Source organism: Aythya marila, assembly GCF_965140915.1.
Source record: "Aythya marila genome assembly, chromosome: 7".
NCBI classification, from domain to species: Eukaryota; Metazoa; Chordata; class Aves; order Anseriformes; family Anatidae; genus Aythya; species Aythya marila.
This window is the reverse complement of record NC_139048.1, coordinates 12835772-12852242: the sequence shown is the minus strand read 5'-3', so window position 1 is coordinate 12852242 and position 16471 is coordinate 12835772. Positions and strand designations below refer to the sequence as shown.

The 16471-nt window shown below is 43.1% G+C and overlaps 1 protein-coding gene across 5 annotated transcripts in view; it reads right to left on the bottom strand.

Annotated features, from left to right (window-relative positions):
- Nucleotides 1-1820: 1820 nt before the first annotated feature.
- SH3PXD2A (SH3 and PX domains 2A) overlaps nucleotides 1821-16471 on the bottom strand; it is a 228208-nt gene continuing 213557 nt past the window's right edge. For all 5 annotated transcript variants that reach the window (XM_082764488.1, XM_082764484.1, XM_082764485.1 and 2 more), the window contains 4 exons: nucleotides 14405-14739; nucleotides 13470-13519; nucleotides 10903-11022; nucleotides 1821-10770 (listed from right to left, as the gene is read on the bottom strand). In XM_082764488.1, coding sequence (XP_082620614.1) covers nucleotides 8875-10770; nucleotides 10903-11022; nucleotides 13470-13519; nucleotides 14405-14739 — 2401 coding nt within the window. In that variant the 3' untranslated portion in view covers nucleotides 1821-8874. The remainder of the gene's footprint in view (nucleotides 10771-10902; nucleotides 11023-13469; nucleotides 13520-14404; nucleotides 14740-16471) is intronic.

The window sequence follows — 16471 nt, the reverse complement described above, 5'->3', positions numbered from 1 at the left end:
ATTGCAAAGCCTCATTTGGACCAGGCCTAGATCGATTTTGTCATTAAATACAAATTTGGTAGAGTGAAACCCATAGGGCTTTCTAAACAAGCCACGTGCAAGTGCTCTCCTAACGGAGGAGGGCGCAACCACTCCAACAGATTTCAGCCTTCACTCAGTGACAGGTTTAGGCTCCCAGTAACTGATTCTCTCCCGTTTCCAGAAATTCTTTGGGCTAATTAACAGCTCTGGAAACAGCCACAGAGGTACGTGCCCAATGGAGTTGCTTTCAACACCCTCCTCGAGTTATCTGCATCTGAACTTTGACCAAAGCAGCAAACTGCTGGCAAGAATTCTCCCACGTGAAATGTGATATCGAGTCTTAACTGAGGAGCCTCATCTGCTTGATTACGCCCAAAGATTGGGAGCAGAGTAACCAACGCTGCTGTCTGTGATTAAACTTATAATAAAAGAACGGCACTGACGTAACACGAGCCTTGCCAGACAACAGAAGTGCACCTACTCTGTACGCTATTGACCCCACAACAGTCAATTTGGGCCCTTAGTACAAAAAAGTCATTGTAACGCTACACACACTCTGCTTTCACAATACTCCAGGTTTGAACCCACGGTGAGTAATGAGCAAGTCTTTTCAGCAGGCCCATTCAGCACGAGGCAAAAAAAAATTCTCCTAGAGACTGGAAACAATTATAACTGCTTTTTTTCCTCCCTCATGAAAACCTAAGACAGGAAATAGTTAAGTCGGCTATTCACAGAAATATTTCATTTTTTTTAAAAAGGTTTGTTTTTAATTCCCCTTTTACTTGCTCCAGTTCACTAATTGTTACAGACTAAGCTCAGTGCCTGCAGCATTTTCTTCTGTCCTTTTCACTAGGGACAGGGACAAACCCAATCTGCATGCTCAGGGGGACTTGGACTCAAAACCAACTTTGATCTCCCCCCCACACACACCTAAACCCCATTGGTGATGATGGGATTTTGTTTATTACTCCTTCCCTGTTTACCCAGACACAGTTTGAGAACAAGCTCTCAAACGACACCAGAACTGTTTGCACAGCGAAGGCCCTGCTGTATCGCTTCAATTTCAGATCTCAAACACTGAGGCATTAACAGAGCTTTGAGAGCAGAGTATCTGGAAGAGCCTGAAATATTTGCTTTCGTATCAAGAGTTACATTTCAGAAATTCTCCTGCAGTGCCAAGTGATTCTCCCTCCCCTCTGCTTCTTTCCTCCACCCTGCAGGGACCAAGAAAGAAAGGTACCGTAGCACCCGGGTAACCCTGAGCATCAGGGGCAGATTGCCGTCAGATAAGGCCAGAAAACATTTCCCAGCAGCTCCACCAGCACCTGGCTGGTTTTTGGAGGGCCAGCAGGCAGGTGTGGAGCAGCAGCCCATGCCAGCTCTGCCAGCCAGACCTCAGTGAATGCCACCTCCCAGCCACACGAACTGCCTCTGCTACCAGCACCGCGTAGCACGCGCTTGTCTGGCTTCAGGACACAGATTGCCATAGCCTGTCATGGAGTGTAAAACTCAACTTTTCTCAGTAATGGAAAACCCTAACACAGAGCAGTGATGTGTTAAAACCATCTATACAGAGAAAGCACCCGCAGTGTCAGACCCAATAATTTACGGCCTTATTGGAAAGTTTTTCCTCATATTTTATCTTTATCTACCCCTCCCCTGCCAATATAGTTACCTCTCATTTCTTTCCCAATTGTTAATATAATTCCCATTATTTTGATTCAGTAACAAACAGGAGTCTCAACTCAGGACAGCAGTGGCTTTTGCTGACAAAAACAGGTCTGTAAAACGCCAGTGTGAAGCTTTAAACCAAATTTATTTATTAAAAAAAAAACAAACACAAAACAAAAAAAAAAATTAAATTGCACTCTCCAACTAGAGTCAATGCTACCTCGATGCAAGAACAAATGAAGAACATTGTTTATGGGACCAGCCCAGCCCTGACATTATAAAATGGGAGAAGCGAATTTGTTCTGCCTACGCCAGCCAGGCCCGCACGCAGCACGGCTTCGCTGCAGAGCCCCGGCCCTGATGTGAGGACACCCAAGAAAAAAGGACACCCTCGCTCCCCACCTCGGCAGTGCATGCACACCCCAGGAAGCTGACACCTAGAGGTATCTCACTAGGAAGAGCTACAGGTGACTTCACTACGGGAATCTTTGCTTTGCCCAGAGTTGGGGCCAAGAGAAAGGAGGAAAAGCAGCAACAGCAACATTGCGGCCCGAAGTCAACCGAGTGCAGGGGGCTCTGGATCCGGCCCTACGTACAGTACGTTATGTGAGAGTTACAGACAAACAATGGATGTGGCCACTGAGCAGCACGGAGGGAGAGGAAGAGAAATAATAAGCACTGAGCATGGCTAGCAGAGGCCATCGAAGAGGTAAAGTGTGCAGACACATTCCCCGCGCGTCGCCACATTGGTGGTCCCTGCTTCTATCAAGCAAGTGAGGGGGGAAAAATAACTTAAACATTTGCTCTCGGAACATTGTATTGGTGCTTTTGGCAGCTATTGAGCACTGGACTTACATGCAGCACTTTGCTATGCAGGTAAATAGCATCTGAAGTTGCCAGAGAAGGAGCTGCTGGTGTCGGGAAGACACCGGCAAAATAGCAGCAAAGCTCTGGTTTTAAAAAGCTGCACGATCTGCTGGGAAGCAGCTCATGGCATGGCAGCCCTGGGGCTCAGTGGTCCTGTGCTCCTTTCAGAGGCACGGGGACTGAGCAGGGGTGCTGGCTTTTGCTGAGAATGGCCCACAGCGAGCGCCAACTCTACTGATGCTCATGGACTTGTTGCTGGTTTAGACAAGAGCATGGGAAAGAACGAGGTTGGCTCCTCAAAACCAGATCTGTAAAGTATTTGATGTTTGCCAAAACCACGTCATTGATAACATTTCAGTACAGCTGCAGAATTCAGTTTCTCTATTTGAATGCAAAGGTCTCTGGTAATATTCATACGTTCACAAACTGAAGACCAGCAGGACAAAACTGAAGCAGGAAGCTGAGGTACAACTGCCCTCCAGGGACAAGAAGCAGAGCTACAGGAGATGTGCTCCCCAGAGCTCAGAGAACCAAATGCTCTGGCTTTCACATTTCTTTTGACTCTCATGGCAACAGTCCAGTTTTTCAGAGATAAAATTTTGTTGCTACATGGAAATCACATTGTTTTGGATAAATGGAAGTTCTCCTTTTGTTTAAATAGGATTTAGAATAAAGCCTTCAAAGAGCAGAGTTTCTGCCCAACTTTATTTTGGACCTGAGAGATCATCCTTTGCAAGCCAATAAATACGGTATCAAAACCCAAATTGGCTGTGAAATTCTGCAGGTGAGAAATAATCTAGTTAAAACGGGGACTTTCTTCCTTATTGTTAACCTAAGGGGGGAAAAAAAAAAAAAAAGAAAAGAAATGAGGACATGTAAAAATATTTCCATAGCTTTTGCAATAAATACAAGTAACAATACACTACCAAAACTTGGGACTGCACCAGCAGCATTTTCCCTTTTGAAGTCGATTCTGAAGCGTAAGAGAGGACAACCACCAGCAGAGACGTAACAGAAAGCAGTATCATGCATAGGTGACATACAAAGTATTTAAAGCATAGCTCAGAAGTCCTGTATTGATAAGGATGTTAATGCACATTCTGTACATAAACCTGGCAACATGCTGCATAATCTTTACACTTTTAGTAACAGGTGATGCTTTTTACAAAAAGCAACCGTTCCCACCCCAAACAACCCCAGCTATCAGTCCCTACCTACCCAAGGGTCCTGTTTTCATCCAGCTGCACCCTCCCCTGCATTCTCCCTTCCCCTAAGAGTGCACGAATAGAGAATTGCAAACATTTCACACTGCACGTTCCACTCCACGTCCTGGATGAGGGGCCTGTTTATTCTAGGAATATTGCACTTATCCTCTCATTGGATTTGTTTTTCTCAAGAATGCAGAGTATTTGGGAAAAATAGACGAAAATTAGGATACAACACAGGAAAATATGAGTTATTAACAAGCTAGCTATGAAGATCTAAAATTAAATAGTACTAGTTCTATTCTGTTAATACTAGTAATATGAAAATAATGAATGCTTTATCAAATTCCCTTGTTTTTCATATAAGATAAAAGCAGTAACTTTCTTTTTAACTGAGGAAAGCAATGAATATATATTACAATAAAATACGATTCATTAAGATCTGAAAGTGATGCAAACAATTATATAATGCCTTCGTCAAACTTTATAGCATCATAATGGAAAGAGACTTTGGGGTGCGCATCCACAAGGGCCAAATCCTTTTTTTTTTTTTTAGCTGTACCAGTGCAGATGTGATTTTTTTTTTTAATTTTATTATTTTTTTGGAGTCTAACCTTGAGCCAATTTCAATCCTTCATTATTGTGCACTTGCTATTAATGTACATTGATTCAAAAACTTCCTGTCGAGACGCCGTGACACGCACCCAGCTGACACATCTTGGCACGCGCCCATCGTATCTTTTATCTTGAAAAGTTTGGCTTGCAAAAGGCTGGTAGGTACGACTACACCCACCCACTGCAAGGCATGAGAGCTAAGACGATTAACAGGAATTGCCTCCCATGGGGAAGGGCAGCTAACAAAAACTTATCACTGCTGCTGTTACGAGAAAGTGTTTTGAATGGGGAGACAAAGGAAAACAGCAATTAAACTTTTCAGGCATTATATAAACCTCAATAACGAACTCAGAAGTGCTCATTATTATTAAAGTTGCAGTATACAGCAAGACAATTTTTCACATTCTCAAATTTTGTTCTACGGCATCGGGTTTTGGATTTTTCTGCTGGTCCAAATTCAAGACTTTTTGGAAAGCACGGGCAGCGGTGCGAGCAAGGCGCCAGCCCCGCGGTGACAGCAGCCGCCTCTTCCCCCGGAGGAGGGCCCCCTTCAGCTGCAAACAGCCTTGCCGAAGCCCTGCAGAGCTCTTCCTCTGCAGTCTGGTTCAAGAAGAGACCAGAAAAAAGAGACATTTAAACAGTACTAGTGATTTCTGCATTGAGTGCTCACTGAGGTGTACGTGGCATTTAAATATTGCTCGTGATCCAGTGTCGGTTCTGACAAATTTAGGAAATAAAGCTTAAGGCGACATGAACATTTTAGAGAAGAGTTAAAACGCTTCTAGCACTATACCGTCCTCTGAAACCCTTCCAGGTTTCCTTGCCTTTGCAGTCAAGCTTCAATGATTTGGTCTAAGGCCTTTTGCTCTGTTTCACAACTAACAGGAAAAAAATCGCTTGTACTTTTGGGTATCAGCAGAGCTGACTACAAGTAGCTGCTTGCCAATCAAGACAATAATTATTGTCCTAATATCTTTCAGTTGAACAAATAAAAAAAAAAAAATCAGGGATGCTATGACAACAGTAAAAAGAGAGGAAGAAAATACCTGCAAGTCTGGGGTGTGTGAGGGGGTGGTATTTATTCTACAAATGCCCTTTTAAAGCACCAAACATCAAATAATCAAAAAAAGGGAAGCCCAAACCAAAGCATTGCCACTTGGTGGGAAGCACAGCATGCTGGGCAGCAGCCCACATTCATTTCTAGCATCAAGTAGTTTTAACTGCACCCCTCCCTTCTGCTGGTGCAGGTGGGGGCAGAAGGAGGCCACATGCCTGGTTTTGCAGTCCCTCTACAGGCTCTGGCTCTCCTCAGGGTCACGAAGCCTTCTGGACAGAAAAAAGGAGCAGTTGGGCCAGAATGTGCCTTGGGCTGATGCTCGAGAAAAGCCCGGTGGTGCTGCAGGCACTGACAGTGTCACCCCCAGCACTGCTTGCCAAAACAACTCCCTGCAAAAGCCAGGGCTGGAAGAGCAAGCCAGCAAGGTGGAAAGGGAGCTGTGGGACAGAGCAACTTCTGTTAGACGGCTGCCTTGTGTTTCACAGGCAGATCCAAAAGCCCTCACACTAACCTGAGCCTTGCAGCGAGCTCACTCCCACCGGGGACCAGCATCGTGCAAGGCACGCGGCAGCCGAGTGTCACACAGGGCCACCAAAAGCAGCTTAGCCTCCCCAAACCCTGCGAGGACTCCTGCAGTTCAGAGGTGCTCTGGGCTCGGCTTTGCTGGATGCAAGCGTGAACATTTCTAGCAGTCCGGGCTCTCCTGGCTGAAGCGCGTGCTGCTTTGCTCCCGCTGGGCAGCGGCTCACATCGCGCTGCACCGCACGTGGAGAATTCAGTGGCTCAATGCAGAAGATCTGGGAGCTGTGCTTCTACATCCCCCCAAAGAGATGACCTAGTGGGAATGTCTCTAAACAAAACTTTAGAATATTTTAAATAATAAGTTAATTCTTAATAAATATGTGCTTCAAGAAAATGATAATTATATACTGCACCTTTAAATAATGCACTTAGTTCTCTGCATTGGCTTCCGTTTTGGTTTCTTTTATTGTTAAAGTGCATTAATTCAAAATAATGAACCACTTCCGCATCATTATTGTTAAAAATAAATCATAACAACATTAATACGAGTCACTAAGTCACTACTATTAGTACTGCAATCTAGCAGATAACTCTATGTATTGCTCTATTTAATACTGTCCAGCAGAAGAATATAATACTTCTATTATAATCTCACAACAGCTCCAGCAGTCTTTTATGGCTGCTACCATATTAGTACAACTAAAAATGGGGAGAAGTATGAGAGACAGGGCCACAATGCCTCGGATAGACATCCAGTAAGATGTAGCTAACTGGATATATACATATATATTATATAGCAAGACGTAAGGTACAAAGAGGACCCTGCACACTGTGATACGAGCTGTTGTGCAGATACACCTCCTTCTCCTGCCACCACAATTTAAAAGGGATCCCAACCAAACACCCTCCCCTCCCTATTTGGATGCAGAGAGCTGCTCGGGCCACAGCACTGCTCGTAGCCAGTTGTGGCACCTGGATATTGTTTCAGCTGTTAACCTGTTTTCAGTCAGGTTAGCTGTAGGCAACTCTCTCGATATTACCATGGCAATTAAAAACCCCACCCCCCAAGAAAATTAAGAATAAAGACAAGAACAACATATAAATTGTGTAATTTTTTTTTGGCAGAGAAACATCCCCGGTAACACACAATATTGTTGTGCTGTTTTACTCAGTCCCTTGATCCCAGCTATTTTGAAGTCTTTATAACCTTTACCTTCCAAGCCAAATCAGTATGAAGCTCTGGTGGGAAAAAAGGGCACGTATCATTTTGTGTAAACCAGTAGTGAAATAGTCTGCCCCTTCCCCCTTAAAACAGACATACAATACTGCCTATTATTTAAAGGAACCAGGTATTCATCTTGGGTGATTAACAAGGCCATTAAAAAAAAAAAAAAAAAAAGCAAGACTTTCTCAAGTACAGTAGGGATTTGGCCAATGATGTTTACAGTACAAGAGTTGGCTACCTCAAGAATAACTCCATATTCCAAGCCTTTTCCAATGGATGCCTCATCTATTTCCAACCACACTACCCCCACCATGTGCCACGTTTGAAAGCTTGAGTTAAGAAAGGCAAACAGAAATGGAACTAGAAGAGGCAGCTTCCTGGTTAGATGAATTTTAGACATAATTCTTTTGATATTAAATCTGAGCATTAAAAGCCCAGGCACACTGTCCATCACAAACATACTTTTTGGATTCAAGTGGGAACAGAAACACATTTGGCTCCTACTTCAGTTTTAAGTCTCTTCTGGTAAACCAAGACCAAAAAAAAGTAAACCCAGAATGCACAGAAAAGACAAAAACACAAAAACAATTCCCCAAAAATATACAAATTAAGGATGTGCAGACTGAGTTTGATGGCTTTTTTTCCCCCTCATTGTAAACACTGCTGTTGCAGAAGGTTACGGCTATTTCTAACTAATACCTTAGTGGGCCCTGCCAGCAGTCAGCACGCTTGAATTTGGACCAGATCGCAAAAAACAGAAGCAACACATTTGACAGCTTTGTCTTCAGTGTCTTAAGGGACTTTTGTACATTTTGATATTATGGTAAGTTTTGAGAAACCCAGCTCTGTAAAGAAATTCAGCCAGGATCTCCTGGCAGAAGTCAAGCACAGAACTAATTATGGAGCCTGCAAAGTAATCAACGTGCTTAAGCATGGGGTTTGTAGGTTTGTTTTTACAAGCACCAGTAGGCATTGCTGCCCTAGAACACCTGAAATCAACTCAAAGAACAAGACAGAAAGAAAGGAAACAAAGAGCCCCCAACCAACACCACCTGATCGCCATTGCCGGTGAGTTATCAGTAACAACAAACTACAGCTGAAGTCAGAGACCAAATCTCTCCACGATGAAAAGGCTCCAACTCTGGACCAACCAACTGTTGAGAAGAGATTAAAAAAAAAAAAAAAAAAAAGTGAGCTTCTCCAAAGGATTAGAGTCCCTCTGTGTTTCAGAAACCTCCATTTGCTTCTCATTGCAAGTTGTGGAAATGCATCCAAAACTCTTGGGTATTCCATGTATGGACAAGAACGAGGAGAAAGGGAGCCAAGGTTGTAAAAGAGTTTGGCACAAAACTCCCCAGGTAGATGCATGTGTATTTCTCTCATGAAAGGCACACATTTGGTTTCCTGTCAATAACTGGAAAGATGGGATGTCATACCCTGTTACACATACAAGATTATTAACAACTTCACAAAAAGGCATTTGACTATGCTGCATCTTCCTCATAGTTGCTTACAACACGTTAACCCCACAAACCTCTCCAGAACATAGCAGATTTGTCCTCAGCATAGACTTCTTTGTCCCTTTGTACAAACTGGGGCACAGGGAAACGTCTTTTTGTGTAGTAATTGTTTTTTTCCACATTTACACAGCAGGAACAGTATAAATTAGGGACGTTAAAGATATTGCAATATTAGTTCTTTTTCTCCAAATAATTTGAGGGTACCCAGCCTTTGAATGGCTTCACACCATTCATGATCTGGCAGTACCACCAGCCATTTGGGTTCCTTTCAAGGACCTCCATGCAGACACCTTCCTGAAACCCTGCAGTCTCCTCATCCCCTTCGTAGTCTGCAATCGAAACATAGATGTCCTTGAGATTGTTGTGGATGAACTGGGACTTTTCAATGGGCTTTGGCCTGACAGTGGACACGGGGATCCCATTCCTCTGGGTGGGGAGGTTGGAGGTGGTCTCTGAGCCATCCGTGCCTGACCGCTCAGGCTGCTTTCCCTTCGCATCACCCTGCTGCAACCGTGTGTTACTGAAGGAGGAATTCCGACGGACATTTCTAAGATGATCAGTAGATGTTAAAGACTCGTTTCTGCGCAAGGAGCACGACAGGTTGTTATCCTTTGGAGGGGGAGACACGAACACTGACTGAGGCCGGACAGCAAGCTGCCTCACACCATTCCTCATTTTGACTGGCCCTGACGTTTTTGAGAAACCACCAGGAGGTTTGCTTGGGATGGGTGGCGTAGCACGCTTGCTCTGATTGATGGTGTTCAAAGCTTGAACTCTCTTCTCTATCTTCTCTAAACTGTTTGACTTGTTTTCATTTTTCCTGTTCCTGGCAAATGAGGCGTCAGTCTCTGCTGATGTGGTTTCTCGCTGGTTATCTGGGAGAGCCAAATAATGGGAAGGAGCCCAGCCTTCCATATCTCCGTATTTCAGGTACCACCACCCACTGGGTTGCTTTTCTAGAACTTCTACTTCTACACCCGCCGGGAAACAAATTTCCGAATCCTGTACCTTTTGGTATGAGTCAGTGGTCACATAGAAACACCTGGAGTCATTTTCTTGCTCAGTTTTGGCTGGATGGCTAGAGCAGAAAATGGCACGGGAAGGAGCTGTAATGAGGTCAGCTGAGCTCCTCCTAACAGGATCATCTTGGTTCTCAGAAGCTGTGTGTGGGGGGCTCTCAGACTCTTCACTTCTTGAACCTTTAAGTCCACCCCTGAGTTGCCCAGTGGGCCTCAGCTGACGCCTTAAAGTGCTGATATCCATCTTTTCTTGGCTCTGAGAATCTGCCTTGTTCAGGAATGGTTTGGGCCTAACAATAGGCTTTGCTCTAATGGAAGGACTCTGTGCAGGCTCTTTCTTCACACCCGTTCTTGGCATGCTACGTAAGCCGACATCTGAAGCTGACCTGGGTTTTGTTTCCTCATTCCTGGAATAGTGACATTTTCCAAGATCGGGCTGGATGTTTTTGTCCATCTTGGGCTTCACAAGTGATGATTTGGGGGAGTTGGAACATGGAGAGTTCCTTCGGATCAAGGAGAGAGAGGAGCTTTTCTGAGAATCCGAGTCTCCACTAGATTCCTTATTGGACAAAGTATCTTCCACATAACGCCTGAATCCCTCATTCTCATAAATGGTCTCTTCTTCATGAGCAACATCTTCTGAAGACTCTCCGACTTTGAACTTTGCTTTCTGAAGTGATGACACAGGAGAGGGCTTGAGGGGCTGGAACAGTCGTTTTTCAGGGGTACCCTCTTCATGATGACTTTCATTTACTTCACACTCTGACTCAAAGCCAAAGGCAGGCACATCATACTCAGGTTCTTCATATTTGAGCTTGTGGGGAGAGTCCTGGGTATCCCCTGAAGAAACCATTCCAGATGTTGTTCCTTCTTCAGAATCTTTTGGTTTACTGGGAGGTGCTGGGGGAGGAACTTTTGGACGGGTTAAAGTACTGGTTCTTCTGTTTAAATTTGGCTTCTTCCTCTTGTCAATGTAAGATGCTGGAGCCCATCCTTCCTTCTCTCCAATCTGCACATACCACCAGCCACCAGAATTCTTTTCTATAACCTATGAGATGACAAGGAACATGTTACTTACACAAAAATCTCAACAAATTGCTTTCCGCTCCTCCCCTTCCAACCCAGTCCCCTACAACAGCCAAGCGTTATTATTTTTTTCAGTTGCACTATTAAGGCTCACCTCTGCCTTTTGTCCTCCACGAAAGCTTATCCCATCAGAGATGCACGACTGGAACTCTGCAATGGTGTAGTATTCCACTTCCACAGAGGGTGGCTCTGGTGGTTTGGGCAACTGAAACCCCTATGGCAAATAGGAAGTTTTGTTCAATTAAACCTGAGAAACAGTGGGCTGAACAGTAGTATAAGCAAGTATTTGCCTTCTTAGATGTGCTAGTCACTAAAACTCTTCCTTCTTCCCGTGCTACTTCCTAACGACAACTTCCTGATTCTCTGGAGTGGAAGCTGAAGTATTGAGATTGGCCACAAGAGAGAAAGCTTTCAAAATGTGCACTGTTCACGACGCCTTCACTAGCTATTAAAACTGTGATAATCTTTACCTGAACAGTAAAACATTTAACTGACGGGCCATAAAGTGTAAGCTGCCATTCCAGCCACCGTAACAACAGCCCATTTACTCTGAGATTTTGTCCAGAAACACTCAGTTCTGGATAGCTTGTCACAACTGCAGAAAACTGCATTGCAACAGGCCCATTTAGATAGATTCTGCCCATTGCCAAATATCCTACTTTATTAAAACTTAATCCTAATCAATTACTGCTCCTAATATGCTGATAGATTTTAAATGATCTGAATTCTTCAGTGATACAACCTAACAGGCATCTATCACAGCAAGAAACAAGGATAATATAAACCCTGGGAAGCTTTGCTCAGCTAAAGTGATAGTGGAATGGGAAAGGACTTTAGGATCACAAGATTCTGGTTCCTCCCCATAACAGACCCAGAACTTCTATTCAACCCCAACTCCTGCACACCAACACAACCTGCATTTAAACTGCATAAAAGCTCCACCAGAAACAGGACACTGCTATTTACAGCCATTCTGGCAGCATACCAGACTCCTCTAAGAGCTAAGTGCCTTTACATTAAGCTGTCACCTTTTAGAGTTCATTACAATTATTTTTAAGGCGATAAATAGGATAAATGGGATAAAAGTCCCTTCCAGAATTTCAGTATCAGAAGCTTTTCAGATTAGTAGATTGCGTATCTACGGATAGACTAGAGGATGGTGAAGCTTCACAGCTTTTGCACTCCATTCCTTCAGGTCTTAACACAAGAACTCCAATATGCCAGGATCTCTTGAACACACGCTAAACCTGCCACTGACACAGGATAGCAGAAGACAAAACAATCCTAAACCATTAAAGAGAAAAATAATTTGTATACTGCATTTATTCACGTGCTCCCCCATTTTTAAGATAATCCCCATGACTACCAATCCATGTTTCATCTCACACAGCACGTGGCATTTTTCAGATAATGCAACGCTGCACCTTAGAAACCACATCTAACAATGCTGTAATTGGATGTTTCAGCACTATAAATTCTGAAACACAGCAGAAGTACAGTATAATAAAATGTCTTCAGATAATAGCATGGTTTGGCTTTAATGAAGATAATTGGAAACAGCAGATGTGTTCAGGGTTTCACATGTATTGTCATTGTTATTTTTAGTATGGGATTAAGTGTAGTAGTCTTGTTAAAACCATATGTAACGCCAAAGTCTAGAAAATGCTAGGATGATATTCATCTAGTTTGTTGAGAGGCATCTCAGGTGACAGAACTACAAGGCACATACTCTTCATAAAGGGTACAGCAAAGATTTAATACTACGTATTGCCTATCTATAAATAAGTTATTAGCTTATGTTATGACTTTTGTACAAATGGATTACTGAGTAGTGCCCATCTGAAGATGATGGGCCAAATGACATAAATTAGTGCAGACTTGCAGCTTTGAGGATAAAGGATCATAGGAGATGTCTCAATCCTGTAAAACACACCCTTCCATATGATCCAAAGTCAATTAACAATATAAAACAGTCACACTTAGCCATCTTTAAGATGGGAGCCATGGAAGGAGGGGAGAGATTCCCAGTTGTTAAGACAAGTCATCACTTAAAGTCAAGACAAAGTCCTCGCAAAAGACACCTAGAGAAACTTTAAACCTTCTGTGTTGGCCAAACAAGCTTTAATGTGCATGCACAGGACATAACAGCTTTACGACACACTCCCTTCTTAAAATTCATCCTTTTCCTGTGAAAATATTCAGGCCATCATACAGCTGAGGGATTGTCATGAAGCTATGGGGTCATATCAGTTTGAGTCCTACATCCTCACACATGAGGACTTCTAATATCTAGATCTGTACAAACGCCTCATGTCCAACATGAGCTTCTTCTCACAGTACTTATTTCAGTAGGACTGTAAGTCCTACTTTTTTCTAGGTTCAGACACAGCAAAGCCCTAAGACATTCTTAGCTGGGAGGTGGCAGCAATTTAAGAAGAGTTCTATACTTGCTGACTTAGGGCAATGATTTGAAAAACAAATCCTCCAGTTAACATTAGGATGTCTAGGTTCGTTCAATACTTAAACAATAAAATGAACAGCCATGAAAATAAAGGATGTCTCAGATACTACAACCACCACTCCAGTGCAGATGTAGGAAGTCTCATAAAGCACACCCACACACCTTCCCACTGCTACTATATACTGTAAAACAATACAAACCAGACTGGATTCTCTTCGTGGGGGCGGTCTTGTTCTTAAATTTGGAGAACCTGAGAAGGAAAGAGGAAGGGAAAGTTTACTTAACTTTCTAACTACTGCTAAACACATTCCTCAGCAGCTCTCTTCTCTGACAGTGAGAATATTAGAAATCATTACTTATAATATTTAAGCTTCCTATCTTGTTTCACAGAGGTAACTATGAGGCTATATTAGAAATACTAAGGTAATTTTGCTGTTCATCTCAGCTAAGCTACCAAATTTAAGAGGAAGTCACTGCCAGAAAGTAGTGGATTGCATTTTCTGCTGGAACTGACCAGCTCCACTGGAGATTGGCCAGCAAAGAATTGGCCTAGTATCTAGCTTTCCCCCCAGCAGTAAAAATAATCCGCTAAATTAATAACATTCATACTGTCCTGTATCATAGTATTTTGCCATTCCCTGAACAGAATAGTATTAGCATCTGCATTTTGTAGATGAAGTAGTAAAAACATTATAGCAACTTGACTTTCTCAACCCCTGGAAAACAGAAAAATGAATGCGAGGAAAGACATAGGTGGTCTTCTTGACTTGAACAGATGATCACGCTATCCACATTACCGAGGGTGGGTGGCACATTTTAGGGTGTTCAAAATGGGAGAAAAAAATAGCATATTGTTTCAGAAAAAGTTGTTAAGTAACTGCATATGGGCTAAGATAAACAAGCATGAGCTAGCCCTTGTAAAAAGTGCAGTCAAATTTTATCACTGTTAACAAACGACCATATCTTGGTGTCCCTGCAGATCTACAGACAAGTGCAAAGATTTGCTCAGGCAGCCACAGCTGTAAGGCCAGGACACACAGGACCTCAGCTGACCTTAAGCAATGCCAGCCCTGAAAGACAGAAAAAAAGAGTTCATTGCAAGCCAGTGGTAATCCAAACTACTTTACTGCCTTACTTATTTGAGCTCTTTGTGGTGCTATCCTTGCGACGGCTGGGGATCCTTGTGCCAGTTTGGAAGCCTGCTTGTCTGGGGTCATCATGGCATTGCCATTAGAGTCATTGCAGAGAATGGGCAAACTGATTTCTTTCTTGGTGATATGCGATTCTGAGGTCTCATTTTCTGCTTGAGTTTCTTTGTCAGTGGATGACTTCTTGTTCAGCAGGTTACTGATCTCCATGATGTTTCCTATGATTTCCACTGGCCCGGTTAAGTTCTTTTTCCTAGACGGAAGATCATCTTTAGCCTTCTTCAGATAGGAAGCCGGGGCCCAGCCCTCTTTGCCGAGATACCTGAAGATGCAAAAGGAAACATCAAACACAGCCTTCTCAAGCATTTCAGGTGCAACAACAAAGGCAAAATGATGGATGGTAACATCCGAAACTGAACTTGCAGTACTCAGACTAGCTTCTGCGGTCTGGATTCATGTATTACCTACTGACATCTTAGAGTCAGCTCAGTTAGTAGCGAACTGCAGACTGCTGTTAAGTCATTTATCATAAAGGAAGGAGTCCCTGGGTAAGTCACACAGTTACTCACAAGACAAAGGGCACCACCATTTTGCTTTATGCCACATCTAAACACTACTGGATAAACTCGGTATTCTTCCACACAGCAAAAATGCAAGCCAGTGAGAAAAATATTTTAATCCTTCCAAGTGGCAACTCAAAATGAAAGAGGGCTAAAAATAAGAGTAAAATTCATCCCAGTACAGAGACCCTACATCTGCTCTATAAAAGGCCCTTGTGAAATCCTATCTCCTTATAATTATAATAATGAACACTTCCCCTCCTCCCATAACTCCCAGTCCAGTCTGATCAGCTTTTATGGAGAAAATGGGATTCTTAAACCACTGTACTTCCTCTATCACTGCAAGGTCAAGAAACAATTTGACTAGAAAAAACAGCTTTGTTGAAGACTCATTTCCCTGAACAAGCTAGGGGCTATTTGAAGAAATAAACTGGGAAATCTGAACAGGCACCTGAATCCAGCACGTGCTCCCAGAGCACCAGGCTGAGCTGCTTATGCTACACTTCAAACTGAAGTCATTCTTCCACAGCTGGGCTTTTGGGAAGATGGTTTTTCTAACTCCTGCCATTCCTAACACCTCAGCAGGGATTTCAGATTACAATCAGACTCCAGGGAGGACCACGTGGATGAACTCTGCTTTCCCTAATGAAACTGTAACTTGCTACAGAGCGAGTCACTGAAACCCCTCTCTCTTTAATCTCTCAAGATACCCAAGGCAGGTGCTTGAACTGTAAGTAGGAAAGCAGGCACCATTAAATTCCTGGTGCTCAGGAAATCTGCAGGAAACACAAAGGTTAAAACAGTAGGACTCTAAGGCTCTTCAGTGCAAATGGAGACTCAGACAGCAGAGGAAGAAGGAGCTGGGGAAGGGGAAAAAATAATCAGCAAATCATTCTCTATTGAATGTATATTTGTTGTGCAAAGCATGGATTCTGGGATTCACTGTCCTATTTCTGCACCAAGGCATACCCTGGGCTCATTTTCCACATCCAGACACTCAAGAATGGCACTGGGACTTTATGGAGTCCTTAGACTTTTTTCATTAACATCTTGCTGTACAAAAGCAAGTACAATTGCTGTAGTTGCAGCAAGGAGCACAAGGGTCTGTGTGTTTGAAAGCTTGCCTTTTCCTTCTCTCACATCTAGATCAACAAGTACACCGCACATAAATGCTGCTGTTCCCTACAGCAGCTTCCCTCTGTAACACGTGAAGGCAAAGATACGGGATTTCCTCTGTTCAGAGAGTTTAGTAATAAGGTTTTCCAAGGATTCTGGTGTTAAAAAAAAAAAAAAACAACAACAACAAAAAAAAAACCATCTCAATAGCTCTGAGCTTTGTTTGCAGCAGCGAGACTAACAAAAAATAATGAAGTGGTAATGACTTGATGTGGCTTCCAACAGAAACACAACATCTAGGCACTGATACTGTATCAGGATGCAATTTGGATCTATGCAGTCCTGTCCCCTTTGAGGATTTTTGGATAAACCTCAAAT